General features: G+C 40.3%; 1 protein-coding gene across 6 annotated transcripts in view; it reads right to left on the reverse strand.

Moving 5' to 3' along the window:
• Positions 1–23012, reverse strand: part of SPAST (spastin) — an 89997-nt gene that overhangs the window by 57174 nt on the left and 9811 nt on the right. For 2 of the 6 annotated variants that reach the window (XM_034952891.3, XM_034952895.3), the window contains exons 2-4: positions 12760–12846; positions 10752–10835; positions 1682–1777 (exon numbers count right to left, since the gene is read on the reverse strand). In XM_034952891.3, coding sequence (XP_034808782.1) covers positions 1682–1777; positions 10752–10835; positions 12760–12846 — 267 coding nt within the window. The remainder of the gene's footprint in view (positions 1–1681; positions 1778–10751; positions 10836–12759; positions 12847–23012) is intronic. The other 4 variants (XM_034952893.4, XM_034952896.3, XM_034952892.2 and 1 more) reach the window with 3 other exon arrangements.

A 23012-nucleotide genomic window follows, 5' to 3' on the forward strand; every position in this document is an offset into this window, starting at 1 on the left:
GTAAATGACAAGTTAATGGGTGCGGCACACAAACAAGGCACTTGTATACATATGTAACAAACCTGCATGTTGTGCACATGCACCCTAGAACGTAAAGTGTAATTAAAAATAAATATATAATTATTATACCAAAAGAAAAAGAAGGCAGTTGTTTTATAGCCTAACCTAAGGTTGTTCTGGTATAATTTGAAAAAAGTAATATTAAATATAATTTGAGCCCTGCACATGAAACTATTGCTAAAAAAAAAAAAAAAAAAGTAACCAATAAAACTAGCTGGACCGTCAAAAACAAAGATATGAAAAAATGCTCAACATCGTTAATTATGAGGGAAATGCAAATCAAAACCACAACAAGGTATCTTACCCCAGTTAGGATGGCTATTATCAAAAAGACAAAAAAAGTACCAAATGCTGGTGACGATGTGTAGAAAGTGAACTCTTATACGCTACTTTTGGGAATCTAAACTAGTACAGCTACTATGGAGAAGAGTATGGAGGTTCCTCAAAAACTACAAACAGAACTACCATATGACCCACCAATCCCACTATTGGGAATTTATCCAAAGGAAAGAAAATCATCATATCGAACAGACATCTACACCCCATGTTTACTGCAGCACTATTCACAACAGCCAAGATACAGAATCAACCTAGGTGTCCAAGAACAGACGAATGAATAAAGAAAATATGGTATATATACACACAGAATATTATTTTTAAAAAGTTAATCTCATAGAAATAAAAAGTAGAACAGAGGATACTAGAGGCTGAAAAGGGTAGGGAAAGGATACAAAGGTATAGCTAGATAGAAAGAGTAAGCTCCATTGTTCTACACCACTGCAAGATGATTATAGGTAACAATATAATATATTATATCATTTCAAATGCTAGAAGGAAGATACTGAATGTTTCCAACACAAGGAATGATAAATGTTTGGGATGATGGAAATGATAATTACCTTGATCTAATCACCATATACTATATGTATCAAAACATCACTGTGTACCCCATGAACAAGTACATTATCTGTCAACTAAAAAAAAAGTTTTAATTAAACAAAAAGCTAGCTCAGATGTCAGAGAACCTAAGAAATGGAGAGTCCCCCACCCAAAGAAAACAAAACAGAAAGACATTTAATCTTCTGTAGAAGTTGATATCCAAAAGTTTATGAAGGACAGAGTTAATCCATAGCAAATAATACTGTTTCTCCTCACTATGTGAAGTTTCAAATTTCTTCTATCAAGTACTATAAGACATTCATATATACTATATATGAAAATTGATATGCAATAAAAATTGATACATAAAAAATTAAAATGTGTCTTAGAAAACACTATTTCATGAAAAAAATCAGTATAGCTATCCATATAAAAACACAAAAGCCACAACAGAAAAAAAGATTATTTTAATCACTTACGGGAATGTACACCTTCATATTTTATAATCTGAAAAACCAGAGGTTGCAAAATATGCAAATAAGGCAAGTTTAGAATGACTATACCTGATTTGTTGCATGTTTATATACTATGATGATAAAGGTACTATATTTTCAACACAGCCCTGTGAAAACATGAACAATTAAACCTACCATTATAAAATCAAATCAACATTATCAGGTTAAGTAAGACTCTTACTTTGCATGCAAGCTTTATTATTTTATGTTAGTTAACCTAAACCCACCTGACTGGAGATGTCCATTGCGGCATGCCAAGTTAGTACTGTCATTATAGACGTCCGTTTGTGACTTGGAAAATGGCAAAACTGGTTGCATCTTCTCTATGCAACAGAGAAGGTAAAAAACAGAAAAAATAAACAAAAAGAAAAAAGATAATGAACAAATAAAATGTGCATGTGAAATGACAAATTACTCAAGGTGTTACCAGATTGTTACATGATAAAAAGTTTTTGCATTTATATAAAATTATCTTTTAAAATATAATTAGTAAAAATGAAGTCACGAAAATAACAGAAATTAACAAGTGAATGGCTATGTTAAAAATAGGCCTTATTCAGGTTAGGTAACCTGAGGTAGTTAGATATCATTATCATCACCAGAAAATATTTACTGAATATCTAATACGTCCAAAACAAATACCATGGAGATTATTATTGGTCTTGGTCTTGCTTTGTCACCCAGGCTGAAGTACAGTGGCACCATCATGGCTCACTGTGGCCTCAACTCCCTGAGCTCAAGTTATCCTTCTGCCCCAGTCTCCTGAGTAGTTGACACTACATACAGACACCACTATGCCCAGCTAATTTATTTTTTGTAGAGACAGGGTCTCAATATGTTCCACAGGCTGGGCTCAAGCTCCTGGCCTTAAGTGATCCTCCCGCCTTAGCCTCCCAAAGTGCAGGGATTACAGACATGAGCCACAGTTCCTGGCACTATGGAGATTAAAAAATGAATCAATTTCTACCATTTAGGTATTTATTAAATATAATTAGCAACTTATAATAAAACTGTAGATTTTTTAAAAGACTGCATGGTACAAAAGAAAGATCACTGAAAAAGCTTTACAGAGCAAGTGGGCTATGAACTGGCTAGAATTTGAAAAGATTAAAAGAAAGGACAGCCAGGCGCAGTGGCTCACGTCTGTAATCCCAGCACTTTGGGAGGCTGAGGCAGGCAGATCACGAGGTCAGGAGATTGAGGCGATCCTGGCTAACACAGTGAAACCCTGTCTCGACTAAAACAAACAAACAAAAAATTATCCGGGCGTGGTGGCACGCGCCTGTAGTCCCAACTACTCGGGAGGCTGAGGCAGGGGAATGGCTTAAACCGGGGAGGTGGAGGTTGCAGTGAGCTGAGATCGTGCCACTGCACTCCAGCCTGGGTGACAGAGCGAGACTCTGTCTCAAAAAAAAAAAAAAAAAAAAGAAAAAAAAAGGACATTTCAGGGAAGGAGAACAGCATTTAAAGTAGCACAGAACGAAACTATAAGGATTGTCTGGGAAATGCCCTATTTGGCCACATTAACATATGTCAGGCAGAAAATAAAAGCAATAAAGCAAAGTCAAATAAGCATACTGCAGTAACTGTATATAATACCCTACCATTTGTGTAAACATACATGTGCACAGTTGCATACAAAAAGATTACCTCTAAAAAGGACCCAGAGAAACTGATAATAACAGCTGCCTCTAGGGAGGGGAAATGGGTAGCCAGGGCATAGAATGGGATGGATGCTTTTCACACTCAAACTTGTTAAAATTTTGTGACATACGTCGACATTACCTATTTTTTATATTAATCAATTAAAAGGGAGTATTTCAACCTTACCCCCACATTAAATAACAACAAAAACCCCTCCCAAGATCTGGGTCTCTTAAGTCTAGCAACTGAAGCCCAAGAAGGTAGCAGTTTGATCCCTGACACTCTAAACTACTGCTGCACTCTCTTCCCCAAGTGGAGTATTGTGCTGAATCATAATTGATTCTTTTCTTCTGTACCAGCAAGTCAATGAATACATGAAAAAATGCAGCACCTATATATTAACTCTCTTAAACTTTCACTTCTAAAGTTTGACAAACAGGTACCATGCTTGGTTTATGGTACAACCACACATGCCTTTGGGACAGGTCAAATAGCAGCTATCCTTTTTGCACAAAACACAAAGTACTGCATGGCTTTTGTATCCTAGAACTGGCTGATACAATATACCTTGGAGGTTTTTTTTTTTTGAGCTAACAGGTTGGTCATCTGATTTTTCTCAATGCTGAGACAGAAACCCTTTGTCTCAGTAAACGCATAAATCAAAAAATACACTGATTTGTAAATGTAGACATCTGTACATAAATGTGAATTAATACTCCCCTCAATGAAATTTTAACAAAAAGTTAACAGAACCATTCATTATGTAATAAAAAGAAAGAAATTATATTCTTAGTTTTTATAGCTAGGAATAAAAAGTTATAGGATTTCTTTTGGTGTACACAGAATTCAGATTTATATGTGTAGAAACAGACACATACAGTGTAACAGTACATTGCTTCTGTGAACCTGCTCCAATTCATTTTTTTTTCTTGGAGGCGGAGTCATAGACACATACAGTATAACAGTAAACAGCGTCTGTGAAACTGCTCCAATATTTTTTCTTTTTTCTTTTTTTTTTTTTTTGGAGACGGAGTCTCACTCTGTCGCCCAGGCTGGAGTGCAGTGGTGCGACCTCAGCTCACTGCAACCTCTGCCTTATGGGTTCAAGGGAGTCTCCTGCCTCAGCCTCCCGAGTAGCTGGGATTACAGGTGGGTGCCCCCATGCCCAGCTAATTTTTGTAATTTTAGTAGATACAAGGTTTTGCCATGTTGCCCAGACTTGTCTCAAACTCCTGACCTCAGGTGATCTGCCCGCCTCAGCCTCCCAAAGTACTGGGATTACAGGCGTGAGCCACCGCGCCCAGACCCAATTCACTTCTGTTAAAGGACTAATGTTTCTTTTTGGAATGACTAGGATTGTACAGATTAATCAATGATTTAAATTAAAGCAGTAACTTTGCTGCTTTACCTCCTCACATCCAACCCCCACAGTCATCTGAGTGATCTACTGGAGAGGAAAATCTTACCATATAACACTCTTCTACTTAAAACCCTTTAGTGGCTTCCCATTGCCCACAGATAAGAGCCCAAGCTCCTTCCTATGACAAACCAGGCCATCCATGATCTGCCTATACCTCTTACGCCTCGGCAATCCCAACTTCATGTCTCAACCTGTACCCTCCCCTACTCACCATGCTTTTCTTGCCTTTGAGTATTTGTTCATGTCATCACGTTTTCCTGACATATCATTTCTCAAATTCTTTTTCTTTTCATTTTCTTTGAGACAGGGTCTCACTCTGTCACCCAGACTAGAGTGCAGCGGTGTACTCATGGCTCACTGCAGTCTCGACCTCCTGAGCTCAAGCGATCCTCCTGCCTCAGCCTCCCAAGTAAGTAGCTAGGACTACAGGTGCACATCACCACTCCTGGCTATTTTTTTTTTTTAATTTAGACATGGGGTCTCAGTACGCTGTCCAGGCTGGTTTCAAACTCCTGGACTCAAGCAATACCCCCGACTCAACCTCCCAAAGTGCTAGGATTACAGGCATGAGCCACTGTGCCCAGCCCTCACATTCTTTCATAACTTTTATTCATTTATCTAAGTGTATACTTTAGGTTTCACTTCTAGGAAGCTTTCTTTTCTTTCTTTAACCAGCTTTGTCACACAAGAAAGCTTTCTTAGCACCTTTTACACCCTTGCAAAATATTTCTAATCCCCATCCTGCAGTGATGACTATTTATGTGTCTGTTTCTCCTACTGTATTATGAGATCCATAAAGAGAGGACCATTTTATCCAATCTATCAGCAAATCTAGTTGTTCGACCTTCAAGTATAATCATAATCCAACCACTTGTTACCATTTCTCCTGATACTACCCTGGTGCAAGCCTCTATCACTTTTCTCCTAGATTACTGTAACAGTGTCCTAATTGCTCTCCCTGGTTCTACCCTTAGAGTCTATAATGCAACATAGCAACCAGAGTGATCCTTCTAAAATTTAAGTCAGAGTATTTCATTCCTTTCCTAAAAATCTTTTTTTCTGGTTTTGTTTGAGACGGAGTCTCGCTTTGTTGCCCAGGCTGGAGGGCAGTGGCGCAACCTCGGCTCACTGCAACCTCCGCCTCCCGGGTTCAAGTGATTCTTCTGCCTCAGCCTCCCGAGTATTTGGGATTACAAGCATGGCCCCCACACGCAGATAATTTTTCTATTTTTAGTAAAGACAAGGTTTCGCCATGTTGGCCAGGCTGGTCTCGAACTCCTGACCTCAGGTGATCCACCCACCTCAGCCTCCCAAAGAGCTGGGATTATAGGCGTGAGCCACTGCACTGGGCTGCTTTCTTAAAAATCTTTGTAACTGCTCCCCGTTTCACAGGCGGTAAAAGCTCAAGTCCTCATGGTGGCCTTTACAGCCCTGCGTGTTGTGACAATCCCTCTCCGCATGAGTTCTCTGACTTCATCTCTACTATAATCTCCTTGCTGGAACACATTGGCCTCTTTGCTGCTTCACAAACATACCAGGTACTTTCTCTTAAGGCGTTGTATTGGCTCTTACTTCTCTGTGGACCATTATTGTCCCAGGTATCATCATGGCTAACTCATGGCAACTTCTCAAAGAGGAGACCATCCTGTTTAAAACCAAAAACCCAAACTAGGGCCACCTGTAATCCCAGCTACTCAGGAGGATGAGGCAGGATAATCGCTTGAACCCGGGAGGCAGAGGTTGCAGTGAGCCGAGATCACGCCATTGCACTCTGGCCTGGGTGATAGGGCAAGACTCCGTCTCAAAAAAAAGAAAAAAGAGGTGACATCACATATTCCTGTCTTTCAATAACTCAAAAGGTCTGGGAGTGGATATACCTAAGACAATAAAACTGACTTGTGTACAAACGTGTATTAATAGTAACATATTTGTTTATTATGTGCTGGTTAAAAATTGGAGCTTTTCAGAGATGTGGTGCCAGATAGGTATCTAATTAGGATGGAAAATGGAGAGAATGATCCTGGGAATTCCTAATACTGACTGGTTTGAGAGGATGTAGCCTCTCTGTTAAAAATGGGAAAAGACCATACATATTATTTATTTTTGGTTTAGTGATAGTGAACCTTAGAGCAAAGCTTAACTGTAAAACCTGCAATAGATGAAAAGATTAATTTTGATGTCAGCAAATTGGCATATCTGGCTGTTATATATATATATATTTTTTAAGATAGCTTCATTTAACATTCATTTATTAAGTCCCTACACTGTATCAGGTATAGTGCCAAGGGTTATAAACAACTTATTAACTTGGCAAATATTTATTCGGTAACTAGCATGTGCTAGACACTATTGTAGGCACTTGGGATATAGACAAGGATCCCTCCTCCATAGAGTTTATATTCCAACAGGGAGAAGACAGATAGTACACAATAAACATAAAAAATAAGTTACACAGTTTATTAGAAGGTGACAAATATATGGGAAAAAAATAAGTGAAACACAGTAAGGGAGATTAGGAGTGGACAAGAGGTGGTTTGGTTTGTTTGTTTTTGTTTTGAGACAAAGTCTCACTCTGTCATCCAGGCTGGAGTGCAGTGGTGTGGTCTCTGCTTACTGCAACCTCTGCCTCCCAGGCTCGAGCAATTCTCATGCCTCAACCTCCCAAGTAGGTGAGATTACAGGTGCCCGCCACCATGCCTGGCTATTTTTTGTATTTTTAGTAGAGACGGGGTTTCACTATGTTGCCCAGGCACCCAGCTGGTCTCGAACTCCTGACCTCAAGTGATCTGCTCGCCTCAGTCTCCCAAAGTGCTAGGATTACAGGTGTGAGCCACAGTGCCCGGCGTTTTTTTTTTTTTTTTTTTTTTTGAGACGGAGTCTCTGTCACCCAGTCTGGAGTGCAGTGGTGCCATCTTGGCTCAATGCAACCTCCATTTTCTGGGTTCAAGCCATCCTCCTGACTCAGCCTCCTGAGTAGCTGGGATTACAGGTGCGTACCACCAGCCTGGCTAATTTTTTGTATTTTTAGTAGAGATGAAGTTTCACCATGTTACCAGACTGGTCGTGAACTCCTGACCTCAGGTGATCCGCCCACCTTGGCCTCCCAAAGTGCTGGGATTACAGGTGTGAGCCACCGCGCCCAGCCGATGTCACCTTTCCCATCTACCACTCCACGCTTTTAAAGATATTTCATAAATAGGTAATAGCATTTTTGAGGGTGAAAACAGACACCAACTTTAAAATATCCAAAACGTTAAATCTTTAAATTCCTAGTTTCATATTACATTACATATCTTCTTTTTGTTCTCTCCTCTACTAACACAAATAAGAAAGTACAAAGTCACATTCAAAGATGAGTCTCTAATTGATATTAATACTTCTAATGTCCTATATCATAACATCAAACAAAACATAAAAACCAACTCTTATTAATTTTGAAAGATGTTACAAAATGCTCCACAATCAAATTTATTCTGTATGATATATACTTTATATATACACTGAAAAGCTTTAAAGATAAAACACGTAGAAAGTACCAATTAGAACCATCAATTATTTTATTGCAACAAACTTTAATACACTATTTAATTATATCTGACACAGTAATAACCTCCATTTAGAAAGGAAGAAGGCAAATCCTGTCAGCCACAGAAGCCAGGGAACACTACCTTGTTACTCATCTGAAAGCAGTAACGGTTGCATTTTTAACTATGTGCGGGCAAAAATCCCACAAACACAATGACCATATAGGAGTAAATGAATTAAAGAACGAATAAAATGTATATGTATGTGTATATGAATATATCTTTCTACCTAAGCAAAGGAGGTGATGACGGTCAGGTAAACAGATAAATAAAAACCAACATTTTTAAAGCACTTACTACTATGGTTTAGGTTCCTTTAATAATTCAATGGTCAAAAATATGAGATATTATTATTAGCTAATAATATTAGCTTCAGCTGGGCGTGGTGGCTCATGCCTGTAATCCCAGCACTTTATTATTATTATTTATTTATTTATTTATTTTTTTTTTTTGAGACAGAGTCTCGCTCTTTTGCCCAGCCTAGAGTGCAGTGGCATGATCTCGGCTCACTGCAAGCTCCGCCCCCCGGGTTCATGCCATTCTCCTGCCTCAGCCTCCCGAGTAGCTGGGACTACAGGTGCCCGCCACCACACCTGGCTAGTTTTTTGTATTTTTTTAGTAGAGACGGGGTTTCACCGTGTTATCCAGGATGGTCTCAATCTCCTGACCTCGTGATCCACCCGCCTCGGCCTCCCAAAGTGCTGGGATTACAGGCGTGAGCCACCGTGCCCGGCCTATCCCAGCACTTTGTGAGGCTGAGGTGGACGGATCACTTGATGTCAGGAGTTTGAGACCAGCCTGGCCAACATGGTGAAACCCCGTCCCTACTAAAAATACAAAAATTAGGTGGGGTGGTAGGCCCCTGTAATCCTAGCTACTGGGGAGACTGAATCACGAGAATAGTTTGAACCCAGGAGGTGGAGGGTGCATTGAGCCGAGATTGCACCACTGCACTCCAGCCTGGGCAACAAAGCAAGACTCCATCTCGAATAATAATAATAATAATAATAGCTTCATATTACAAATTAGATAAAAAAGACCCAGACATGCAAAATAACTTACCCCAAGTCACAGGGCTACAAATAAATAAGGTTTACCTGCTTACCAAATATCTACTATTTCCATCCACCAACGTATGGTAGAGCCACTCATATGTAGTAGGTTTTGTTCTACTTTTTTTGAGTGGTAGATTTAACTTATTAATATATATTTAAAACCTACGCCATCAAACAGAAGACAAGTAAAAGTTTCTATTACAGTTGATGAATGCTGAAAGAATGACAGAATTAAAGTATCACTGGGCATCAGTCATAGTTAACTGCTGCTAACCTCACAAGATGGAACAACTAATGATGAACACACACAAACACAACCACCTAGGAAGTAGTCTAAACATTAAAAAATAAAAATCAACTTTCAATGTGATCAAGGCTCTATATCCAATTATCATTTAACGTGGGAGGAAAGAAGAACATGTTAAAACATACCACAAAAGATGCATGCAGCAAAAGTCAGACTGTAGGAAATACTACGTGACAAAGACCTGGTTTCATCAACAAATAAATTGGAAGAAAATGAAAAACAGATGAACCTGTACATTAAAAGAGACATATGGATCTTTTTAAGATCCTGATACAAACAAATTATTAAAAATAGTAAAAATTATTAAATTTTGAGAAAATTAGAAATTTGGAAATTGCATTTTGGGGGGGTCAGTTTTTTTGGATAATATTAAAAGAAATTTGGAGTTACTTTTTAGGTGCAATAATGGTATTTCTGTGATTTTATTTTCACATCCTTATCTTTTAGAGGTATAATATGAAATATTTATAAATGGAAAATAAGTCAAGAATTTGTTTCAAAATAATAAGAAGTTGGGGGACAGTGAAGTGGGATGTCAAGTGAAGATGGCAGGCTTTCTCAGGGCCAGACAGTAAATATGTTAGGTTTTGAGGGCAGTGTTGTCGCTGTATCAACTATTCAATTCTGTCACCGTAGCATGAAAGCCATAGACAATACCTAAAGGAAAGGAATGGCTGTGTGCCAATAAAACCTTATTTATAGTAATAGGCAGTGAGCTGGGTTGGCCCATCAGCTGCAGTTTGCTAGCCCTTGGTATAAATAAATCAAGACTGATAGTGAGGTGATAATTATCAAAGCTGAGAGAAGAATAATTAGAAGTTCATTATGCTCGGCTGGGCGCGTTGGCTCACGCCTGTAACTCCAGCACTTCAGGAGGCCGAGGCGGGTGGATCACGAGGTCAGGACATCGAGACCATTCTGGCTAACATGGTGAAACCCTGTCTCTACTAAAAGTACAAAAAAATTAGCGGGGCGTGGTGGTGGGTGCCTGTAGTCCCAGTTACTCAGGAGGCTGAGGCAGGAGAATGGCGTGAACCTGGGAGGTAGAGCTTGCAGTGAGCCAAGATTACGCCACTGCACTCCAGCCTGGGTGACACAGCAAGCGTCGTCTCAAAAAAAAAAGAAGTCCATTATGCTCTTCTGTTTTTGTATATGTTATACGTTTTCTTTATGTTAAAAAGCCTGGACCACATTTTCAATCACTGATCTATTTCTTTCTACAAATTAAAGTTTCATTGAACACACATTTCCAATACATCCCACATCAAATTATACATTAATTGATACCTAGAAGTTGTAAGCGGTCCTTGGCCATAACCAAATTAGTCATCATTTTAGCTTGAAGGCGTCTAGCTCTTTCACACTGTTCACCTGAAAGAAAAAAATTAATTAAAATATCTACATTTCCCAACTAATATTGTTTCACGATAAATTATCACCCAAACTACTTTCATGGGGAGTCACAGTCTTTATACGAAATTTTTTTTTTTTAAAAAAGAAGAAAATGTATACCCAAAAGAAAGAAAACAGAAGAAATTTTAAAAATACTATCTTTAGGCCAGGTGTTGTGGCTCACTTCTGTAATCCCAGCACTCTGGGCAGACAAAGCAGAATCACTTGAGCCCAGGAGTTCAAGACCAGCCTGGGCAACATAAAGAGATCTGGTCTCTACTTAAAAAAAAAAAAAAAAATTAGCCGAGCATGGGAGGGTGAGTTGCAAGGATCACTTCAGCCCCAGGAAGTGGATGTTGCAGTGAGAGGTGACCACATCACAGCATTCCAGCCTGGGCAACAGGGTGAGACCCTGTCTCAAAGAATACATATAATAGCTATAAAAAAAAAAATAGTTACAGTTTCTCATGATGATTTCCAACCTACTGTGGTATTTCATAGATTTCAGGTCTTATTTCATGGGGTCTAAAACATTTTTTCCCCAAGTTTCAAAATCTTTGAAATTGGGATTCATTTTACAACCAATGCTAACTTACTAATGCTATCCACCAGGCTGCAGTCACAACATAGTTTTTCATTGCCCATGCATGCACCAATTTGGTCACAGATATTAATATTGTTGTTATATCTATATCTAAATAAAACTAAAACAGCCTCTTCAATAAGATTAAAATTCAAATTCTAAGTGATGAAAAGAGCATATATCATACTTTAATTAAATTGTTTTTTACTCTTACTGGTATAATACAAGGCATTTTTAATTAAATGAAATACTGTTTTGCTTTTCTTTCTTTCTGAGACAGAGTTTCACTCTTGTTGCCCAGGCTGGAGTGCAATGGCGCGATCTTGGCTCACCACAACCTCCGCCTCCTGGGTCCAAGCGATTCTCCTGCCTCAGCCTCCCAAGTAGCTGCGATTACAGGTGCACGACACCACGCCTGGCTAATTTTGAATTTTTAGTAGAGACAGGGTTTCTCCATGTTGATCAGGCTGGTCTCGAACTCCTGATCCCAGGTAATTCGCCCACCTCGGCCTCCCAAAGTGCTGGGATTACAGGCATGAGCCACTGTGCCTGGCCCAAATACATTTATTAAGATAAATACAATCTGGCTGGGTACAGTGGCTCATGCCTGTAATCCCAGAACTTTGGAAAGCTGAGGCAGGAGGATCACTTGAGGCCAGAAGTTTAAGATCAGTCACAGAAACACAGTGAGACCCTGTCTCTACAAAAAAATTTTTTTTAATTAGCTAAGTGTGGCCCACAGTGGCTCATGCCTGTACTCCCACCACTTTGGGAGGCTGAGGTGGGCAGATCACTTGAGATCAGGAGTTCGAAACCAGCTTGGCCAACATGGCAAAACCCCATCTTCACTAAAAATACAAAAATTAACTGGGCACGCTGGCATGCACCTGTAATCCCAGCTACTCAGGAGGCTCAGGCAGGAGAATCGCCTGAATCCGGGAGGCGGAGACTGCAGTGAGCCGAGATTGCACCACTGCACTACAGCCTGGGCAAAAGAGCAAGACTCTGTCTCAAAAAATAGTAATGATAATAATAATAATAATCAGCTAAGTATGGTAGTGTGCGCCTGTGGTCCCAGCTACATGGGAAGCAGAAGCAGGAGGATCACTTGAGCCCAGAAGTTTGAGGTTGCAGTGAGCTATGATCACATCACTGCACTCCAGCCTGGGTAACAGAGGAAAGACCCTGTCTCAAAAAAAAAAAAAAAAAAGAAAAGAAAGAAAGAAAGAAAAATAAATACATAAATACACAGATCTGAAACCTGGACGATCATGTGAATATATCATAATTTGGGATGGCTATAAACAAATATAATCTTACCTTGTCCTGTAACTATAACAGCTATTCCTTTTTCCAGTTCTTCAATACCTTTCTTATACCATTCCACAGCTTGCTCCTTCTGTCCTGCTTTAAAATAAAAAATTATTTGTATAGATCGTATGAAGAGTACACTAAATATTGCAAATCATGCTGTTGAGAGGTAATACATAAAAAATAGGGTTGTGAACAAGTCTGAGAAACATTACTATATAACTTCTTAGTATTTTTATCATTGTAATGTGTATATGTAACTCCATTATGGGGAATATGGTCATGATGTTTATCAACATTTTAGGGCCGTGAGTCCTATTTTGCTTATCAGCTCATGGTATTGATCCTTATAACCTAAAATGCTGTATTACAGAAAGACATTTTATTTAGGAATTTTTAAGTATATATACTTTTGAAAAATACAAATATGATTTCAATAACAATGAAACAAAAAGCATTGTTTAATCTCATATTCAAATCTGATATAATGTGTTCATTGCTGGGTGCCTCCTCTCTAGAGGAAGTTTTTATTTAACAATTGATTGCATCATGAGAACTGGTATATGAGATTACAAGTGTGGCATTTAATAACACATTTCTATTTTCTTTGAACCCAACAACTAGTTTAAAACATTAATTCCTGATACAAGTTAAGCTTTAAAAGGACCTAAAAACTCAGCATAATCAAAAAGTATGTAGAATAACTTCTGTAAAGTGATCGTTACACTCAAATCACATATTTGAAAATTAGTTTTTTGTTTTATTTCTATTATTTTTGAACATTTGTCTGAATGAAAATTAACTTCTTAGACTTTTTTTCTTTTTTTTTTTGAGACAGAGTCTTGCTCTGTCGCCTAGGCTGGAGTGCAGTGGTGCAATCTCGGCTCATTGCAACCTCCACCTCCCGGGTTCAAGCGATTCTGCTGTCTCAGCCTCCAGAGTAGCTGGGGTTACAGGTGTGCACCATCACACCCAGCTAATCTTTGTAATTTAAGTATAAAGACCGGGTTTTCACCATGTTGGCCAGGCTGATCTTGAACTCAGGTGATCCACCCGCCTTGGCCTCTCAAAGTGCTCAGATTACAGAGGTGAGCCACCGCGCCCGGCCTCATTTTTTTTTTTTAAACAGAGTCTTGCTGTCACCCACACTAGAGTGCAGGGGCACAATCCTAGCTCACTGCATCCTCCAACTCCTGGGCTCAAGTGATCGATCCTCGTCCCTTGGCCTCCCGAGTAGCTAAGACTACAGGCATGTGCCACCACACTTAGCTAATTTTTGTGTATTTCTTTTGTAGAGATAGGGTCTTGCCATGTTGCCCAGGCTGGTCTTGAACTCCTAGGCTCAAGTAATCCTCCTGCCCTGGTCTCCCAAAGTGCTGGGATTACAGGCCTGAGTGACCACACCTGGCCTCATGTCCCCATTTAATCAAACAAAAATTTCCATACTATTCCTTATTATTATTTGAAATTTCAAAATCAATATAATGACTCTTGATGAAACAGACGAAGTCTATTTATTTATTTATTTATTTATTTATTTAGATGGAGTCTCTCTCTGTAGCCCAGGCTGCAGTGCAGTGGCACGATCTTGGTTCACTGCAACCTTCGACTCCCTGGTTCAAGCGATTCTCCTGCCTCAGCCTCCCGAGTAGCTGGGGTTACAGGCACGTGCCACCACACCCAGCTAATTTTTGTATTTTTAGTAGAGATGGGGTTTCACCATGTTGTTCAGGATAGTCTCGATCTCCTGACCTTGTTGTGATCCTCCCACCTCGGCCTCCCAAAGTGCTGGGATTACAGGTGCTCACGAGCCACCGCACCTGGCCACATGAAGTCTTATTATAAACACCACACAAAGTGACTAAGAAATGCCGTCTCCTTATGAGTATGTACTACCTCCCCGATTCTTCTGTTTCTTCACCCTGAAAATAACTAACCATATTCACCCCCTTAAACAGGTCAATTTCTTATGTTATAGAATTATCAGTATTATATACTGTGGCTGGTTGACAGTAGGTGCTCCAAAAGTACTTGATAAGGACATGCAAAGAAAAGTTTATGAAGACTGGGCACAGTTTGCTCACGCCTATAATCCCAGCACTTTGGGAGTCCAAGGCAGGAGGACTGCTTGAGCCCAGGAGCTCAAGCCCAGCTTGGGCAACATGGTGAGATTTTATCTCTACCAAAAAATTTAAAAATTAACCATGATTGGGGATACACATCTGTGGTCTCATCTACTTGGGGGACTGAGGAGAGAGGTCACTTGAGCTGAAGAGGTAGAAGTTGCACTAAGATGTGATTGTACCAGATTGTACCACTGCACTCTAACCTGAGCAACAGAGCAAGACCCTGCCTCAAAAAAAAAAAAAAAAAAAAAAAAGAAGAAGAAGAAGAAAAAGAAATTATTAAGAGTTTGTTATAAATTAACTAAAATTATTTGGATGCTCACCTTCCTGTTTTCCATAAAGAAAACACCTGTTTACATGTATTTTTGTTTTTTAATTTGAAAAAGGGAAAATTATAGAAAATAGTGTAATAGCATTTGTATTCTGAGTGGCAACAAAAGTGATAACAATGTCATATTTGGTTTAAAATTTTAAAAACAAAATGAGTACAATGTAACAGATACAAAAGAAGTTCCTTTTTTAGTGCCTCTTCCCATTCCCATGTTCCTTCCCTTTTTTTTTTTTTTTTTTTGAGACGGAGTCTCGCTCTATTGCCCAGGCTGGAGGGCAGCAGGCATGATCTCGGCTCACTACAACCTCCATTTCCCAGGCTCAAGTGATTCTTGTGCCTCAGCCTCCCAAGTAGCTGGGATTATAGGTGTGCACCACCACACCTGCCTAATTTTTTGTATTTTTAGTAGAGACGGGGTTTCACCATGTTGGCCAGGCTGGACTCAAACTCCCGACCTCAGGTGATCCGCCCGCCTCAGCCTCCAAAAGTGCTGGGATTACAGGCATGAACTACCACACCCAGCCTCAACCATTTTTTCTGTTATTAAGATATTGAGGTTGTTTCCAGTTTTTCAACATTTCAAACAATGCTGTAACATTTTTCTACCTGTCCCCTAATGCATACCTGCAGTTTCTTTAAGATATATGCTTAAGAAATAAAAGTAGGCCAGGGGCAGTGGCTCATGCCTGTAATCCCAGCACTTTGGGAGGCCGAGACAGGTGGATCACGAGGTCAGGAGATCGAGACCATTCTGGCTAACACAGTGAAACCCTGTCTCTACCAAAAATACAAAAAACAAATTAGCCAGGCATGGTGGCGGGCGCCTGTAGTCCCAGCTACTCCGGAGGCTGAGGCAGGAGAATGGCGTGAACCCAGGAAGCAGAGCTTGCAGTGAGGCACTGCACGCCAGCCTGGGTGACAAAGCAAGACTCTGTCTCAAAAAAACAAACAAACAAAAAAATAAAACTATTGAGTCATAGTTTGTCACATTTTCTCTATTCACCAGAAATCAACAAACTGCTTTTTAAGATTGCTTATTCCAGCTGGGAACGGTGGGTCATGCCTGTAATCCCAGCACTTTTGGGAGGCTGAAGCGGGTGGATCACCTGAGGTCAGGAGTTGAAGACCAGCCTGGACAACATGGCGAAACTCCACCTCTACTAAAAATACAAAAATTAGCCGGGCATGGTGGCATGTGTCTGTAGTCCCAGCTACTCAGGAAGCTGAGGCAGGAGAATCGCTTGAACCTGGGAGGCAGAGGTTGAGGTTGCGGTAAGCCAAGATCATGCCACTGCATCCAGCCTGGTCAACAGAGCATGACTTCATCTCAAAAAAAAAAAAAAAAAAAAACATATATATATATATAGTATATATATATAGTATATATAAATATATATAGTATAAAAATATATATACTCTATATATAGCATAAAAATATATACTCTCTATATATATAGCAGGCAGAGTCAAATATAAGTATTGCCAAAGAATTGAGACATAATTGGCAAGTAAGCGTAAAAAAAGATGCTCCACATCATTAGTTGTTAGGGAAGTACAAATTAAAATCCAAAGATACAACAATGCACCCAATTTTGAATGGCAAAAAAACAAAAGAACATAAAAATACCAAAATATTACAAGACAAAGGGTAATGGACCTTTCATTATGTTTGCTGGTAGGAAACAAAATGGTACCCAGTTGGAAAAACAGTTTGGTAGTTTCTTATGACATTAAACATATATTTACCACGAGTCAACAATCTCTTCTTCTACATATTTACCCAAGAAAAATGCAAACTTCTAAGACCTGTACATGAATTTACAGTACCTTTATTCATAAAATTTAAAAACAGGAGGATGGGCATGGTGGCTCACACCTGTAATCCCAGCATTTTGGGAGGCCAAGGAGGGAAGAGTTCAAGACCAGCCTGGCCAACATGGTGAAATCCCATCTCTACTAAAAATACAAAAATTAGCTGGTTGTGGTGGCGGGCACCTGTAATCACAGCTACTTGGGAGGCTGAGGCAGGAGAATCACTTGAACCGGGGAGGCAGAGGTTGCAGTGAGCTGTGATTGTGCCACTGCACTCTAGCCTGGGCAACAGAGCAAGACTCCATCTCAAAAAATAAATAAATTAATTAAACAATAACAACAACAACAACAACAAAAACAGGAAACAATCCAAATCATTTAGTGAATGGAGTAACAAATTGTGGTATCTCCACACACGGAATACTATTCAGCATTAAAAAGAAACAAACTACTGACATATGTAGGAAAAGGGATAAATCTCAAAAATATTATGCAAAGGGAGAGAAGCGAGACACAAAAGGCTACATACTACATGCTTCCATTTATATATGACATGCAGTGAAGATAAAACCATAGGGACAGATCTGCTTTTTTTTTTTTGAGACGGAATTTCGCTCTTGTTGCCCAGGCTGGAGTACAATGGCATGATCTCAGCTCCCTGGAACCTCCGCCTCACAGGTTCAAGCAATTCTTCTGCCTCAGCCTCCCGAGTAGCTGGATGAAAGGCACGTGCCACCACGCCCGGCTAATTTTGTATTTTTAGTAGAGACGGGGTTTCTCCATGTTGGTCAGGCTGGTCTCAAACTCCTCATCTCAGGGGATCCACCTGCCTCGGCCTCCCAAAGTGCTGGGATAACAGGCCCAGCAGATCTGATTTTTAACAAGCATGATATTCCAACATTTAATGTATAAGAACATCCATTTGGGCTTGGATTATAACATCAGCACTAAAATTTTGATTACCATAGTAAGATTAGAAGAGAACTAGAGCCAGGTGCGGTGGCTCATGGCTGTAATCCCAGCACTTTGGAAGGCTGAGGCACGCGGATCACCTGGGGTCAGGAGTTCGAGACCAGCCTGGCCAACATGATGAAACCCAATCTCTACTAAAAATATAAACATTAGCTGGGCGTGGGGGTGGGTGCCTGTACTCCCAGCTATTTGGGAGGCTGAGGCAGGAGAATCACTGCTTGAACCCAGGAGGGAGAGGTTGCAGTGAGGGAGGTCGCACCACTGAGAGAGACCCTGTCTCAAAAAAAAAAAAAAAAAAAAGAGAACTAGAAAAAAAGTTTTAAAAACATCTGTTTGAAAGGATTAGTGAGTTTCCAAAACAATGAAAATTACCAAAATTTAGAAAGGAGGGACCATATCAAGCCCATTAGGATGGTTATTATTTTAAAAATTATCGAAATATAAAAAGGAGAGAAGCCAGCAGAGATGAGCCCAGCATTTGGAGCACTTTTCTTTCCTTTTTTTTTTTTTTTTTTTTTTTGACAGAGTCTCACTCTGTCGCCCAGGCTGGAGTGAAATGGTATGATCTCGGCTTACTGCAACCTCTGCCTCTCGGGTTCAAGCAATTTTCCTGCCTCAGCCTCCTGAGTAGCTGGGACTACAGGCACACGCTACCACGCCCAGCTAAGTTTTGTATTTTTAGTAGAGACGGGGTTTCACCATGTTGGCCAGGATGGTCTCGATCTCCTCACCTCGTCTACTGTGAACTCTGAAAGTGGTGAAGAAAATAAGCAGAGCTTTCAGTGGACTCATGCAACTAAACAGACAAAAAATGAATTTCAGAGCATGCCCAGGAGGAGAAGCTGTGGCAAAAGATTTTGGCTGGGACCCTGAATGAATGAACAGTTAAGAACTGAGCCACAGCCGGGCGTGGTGGCTCATGCCTATAATTCCAGCACTTTGGGAGGCTGAGGCAGGTCAGGAGATCAAGACCATTCTGGCTAACACAGTGAAGCCCCATCTCTACTGAAAACACACACACAAAAAAACGCCAGGCGAGGTGGCTCACGCCTGTAATCCCAGCACTTTGGGAGGCTGAGGCGGGTGGATCATGAGATCAGGAGTTCGAGACCAGCCTGGCCAAGATGGTGAAACCCCATCTCTACTAAAAACAGAAAAATTAGCTAGGCGTGGTGGCACACGCCTGTTGCCTCAGCTATTTGGGAGGCTGAGGCAGGAGAATCACTTGAACCCGGGAGGTGGAGGCTGCGGTGAGCCAAGATCGTACCATTGCACTCCAGGCTGGGTGACAAGAGCGAAACTCTGTCTTGAAAAAAAAAAAAAAATTAGCCAGATGTGGTGGCACGTGCCTGTAGTCCTAGCTACTCTGGAGGCTGAGGCAGGAGAATCACTTGAAGCCAGGAGGCGGAGGTTGCAGCGAGCTGAGATCGTGCCATTGCACTGCAGCTTGGGCAACAGAGTGAGACTCCATCTCAAAAAAAAAAAAAAAAAAAAAAAAAAAAAAGAACTGAGCCAGACCATACAAGAACTGAAACCCATATTCAAATTATTTCAATCCCTTAATGTAGGGGTTGGCAAACTACAGCCCATAACTTACACTGATTATCCTTTAGATACATTTATAGCAGAAAATCCAATCTTCCAATGGTCTCCAGTGCACAAAAGGCCTCCAAAATCCTTTAACATTAGCTCCCAACAGTTCCTAGTTTCTCATAGACATTTCTCTTTTAACTCTATGACCCCATATAACACTCAAATTCAACCAACCAGACTACATCAAATCAAGAAAGAATTTGGGTGGCAGAAACTTACAACCACTTGTAGTTTAAATTATTAGCCAATAGTGTAACTACATTATCTAATGCATGCCTTAGCAAACTATGGACGAAGATTAAATCTAGTAAGCTGCCTATTTTTGTACATAAAGTTTTACTGGGTCAAACTTACCATGTGACAGGGTTGAGTAGTTATGCTGCAGAGCTTAAAATGTTTACAAAATTGATAAACATAAAAACAACCCAATTAAAAAATGGGAAAAGAACATTAATAGACATTTTTCCAAAGAAGATACACAAATGGTACATAAGTACATGACAAAATGCTGAGCATCATAAGTCATTAGAAAAATAAATGCAAATCAAAATCACAACGAGATACCACTTCATACCCTTTAGGATGACTATTATTTTAAAAAATGAAAAATAACAAATGTGGAGAAACTGGAACCCTTGTACACTGCTGGTGGGAATGCAAAATGGTGCAGCCCCTATGGAAAACAGGTTGGCAGTTCAAAAATTTAAACACAAAGTTACCATATAATTCAGTAATTCTACTCCTAGGTATATATCCAAAAGTACTGAAAGCCGGGACTTAAATAGATATTTACACCAATGTTCATAGCCACATTATTCACAATAGATGGAAACAATCCAAATATCCATTAATAAAAAACGTGGGCTGCACACAGTGGCTCATGCCGAGGCAAAAGTGGACTGACTGAGCCCAGGAGTTAGAGATGGTGAACCACATGGTGAAACCCTATCTCTACAAAAAGTACAAAAATTAGCCAGGCATGATGGTGCACACCTGTGGTCCCAGCTACTCGGGAGGCTGAGGTGGGAGGACTGCTTGAGTCCAGGAAGAGGAGGCTGCAGTGAGTCGAGATTGTGCTACTGCACTCTAGCCTGGGTGTCAGAGCAAGACCCAATGTCAGAAAAAAAAAAAAGCAGGGGTGGGGTGGCGGGTGTACATGAGTTGGAAAAAAACGAAAAAATACTTTTTTTTTTTTTAGACTGGGTCTCCTCGCTCTGTCACCCATGCTAGAGAGCAGTGGTATGATCTCACTGCAACCTCCGCCTCCCAGGCTTAAGCGATTCTCCCACCTCAGCCTCTCGAATAGCTGGGACCACAGGTGTGCACCACTACACCTGGTTAATTTTTTTCTAAAGACAGGGTCTCTCACTATATTGCCCAGGCTGGTCTTGAACTCCCGGGCTCAAGTGATACTCCCACTTAGCCTCCCAAAATGTTGCGATTACAGGCGTGAGCCACCACACCCAGCCTAAAAACACAGTTCTAATCAGTGATATCCCCCTTTGCTTTACTATATTCCTCTATTAGCCACTTATGAGGTTTTGCAGATTGTAAAGACTAAGAGGTGGAGCATGGTGGTTCACACCTGTTCTCTCAACACTTCGGGAGGCTGAGGTGGGCGGGTCACTTGAGCCCAGGAATTCAAGATCAGCCTGGGCAACATGGTGAAACCCCATCTCTACCAAAATAAAAATAAAAATTAGCCGGGCGTGGTGACATGTACCTGTAGTCCCAGCTACTTGAGGGGCTGAATGGGAGCAGGAGATTGAGGCTGCAATAAGCCATGTTCTTACCACTTCACTCCAACCTGGGTGACAAAAACAAACAAACTGAAAAAACACAAGGAAGATCAAATATGTTGAAATGAAAAAAATTCCAAAATATGGTAAGTGAAAAAGATTGCAAATTGTTTTGCATATTTTTTCTCTGATGAATATTTATGTTTATGTAAGTACAAAAAGTTAAGAAACTTATTAGTAATCATTTCCCTTATGGTAAGGTTAAGGAAGATTTTCAAGTTCTATACTTGTGCACTATTTTACTTCATTTTTTAGAGACAGGGTCTCACTCTGTCACCCAAGCTGGAGTGCAATGCCATTATCATAGCTCACTGTAGCCTTGAAATTCTGGGCTCAAGCAATCCTTTCACTTCAGCTTTCTGAGTAGCTGGGACTAGAGACATGCACCACTACACTGGGCTAATATTTTTTAATTGTTTGTAGAAATGGGGCCGGGCACAGTGGCTCACACCTGTAATCCCAGCACTTTGGGAGGCTAAGGAGGGTAGATCACTTGAGGCTAGGCGTTCGAGACCAGCCTGGCCAGCTTGGCCAGAAACTCCATCTCTACCAAAAAATACAAAAATTAGCCAGGCATGGTGGCACATGCCTGTAATCCCAAGCTACTTGGGAGGCTGAGGCACAAGAATCACTTGAACCTGGGAGGCAGAGGTTGCAGTGAAAAAGAAATGGGGTCTTGCATACCCAGGCTAGTCTCGAACTCCTGGCTTCAAGTGATCCTCCTGCCTCAACTTCCAAAAGTGCTAGGATTACAGGTGTGGGCCACTGCACCTGGACTGCATTATTTTTTAGTATGTTACTGTAGAAACAACAGAAATGCTGATATTCATCTTCAAATAGAGGTAAGAGATATGCATAACAGATTAACTCGCAAATTATCTACTGTACGTTTTCTTTCAAATATTAGTGAGACCCTGATTGCCACAAGAAGGGTCAAAACATGGGTAGCTTGGGGTAGAGTGAGAGGATATGTGTTTGCAAGTATGTGAGTTAGAAGGCAAAGATTTAAGTCCTTGTTCCACCATTTAATAGCAATATGATTTTGGAAAAGTCAGTTAATCTGTCTGGGAGTCAGACTCCTTACCTGCAAAGAAAGTATTTCTTTTACCTAACTCTGACTTGTGGCAAAAATCATATAAAATAGGGTATATGATGATACTTTAAGTAATAAAGTGGTATGGAAACACTACTTTTAGTATCTTTATTATACTTAGTAAATTTGTTGATTAACTTAAATCCTCCTTCTCCTGAACTGTGTGCACAGTTGTATGTTCCTGACATTTGCTCATCTGTGTTATATAAAGCCCACCGGTTTTACTTATCTATTTAATCCTTAAGTATTCTCACACAAACCATTCCAAGGAACAAATATATCCATTTTCCTACAATTTTCTGATGGCAACTTGCAAGTGACAAAATTAGCAGAGTAATAGATATCTAAAAATCTCAATTAAAGCCGGGCGCGGTGGCTCATGCCTATAATCCCAGCACTTTGGGAGGCCAAGGTGTGTGGATCATGAGGTCAGGAGTTCGAGATCAGCCTGGCCAAGATGGTGAAACCCCATCTCTACTAAAAATACAAAAATTAGCCAGGCATGGTGGCAGGCGCCTGTAATCCCAGCTACTTGG

Source organism: Pan paniscus, chromosome 12, assembly GCF_029289425.2.
Source record: "Pan paniscus chromosome 12, NHGRI_mPanPan1-v2.0_pri, whole genome shotgun sequence".
Lineage (NCBI taxonomy): Eukaryota > Metazoa > Chordata > Mammalia > Primates > Hominidae > Pan > Pan paniscus.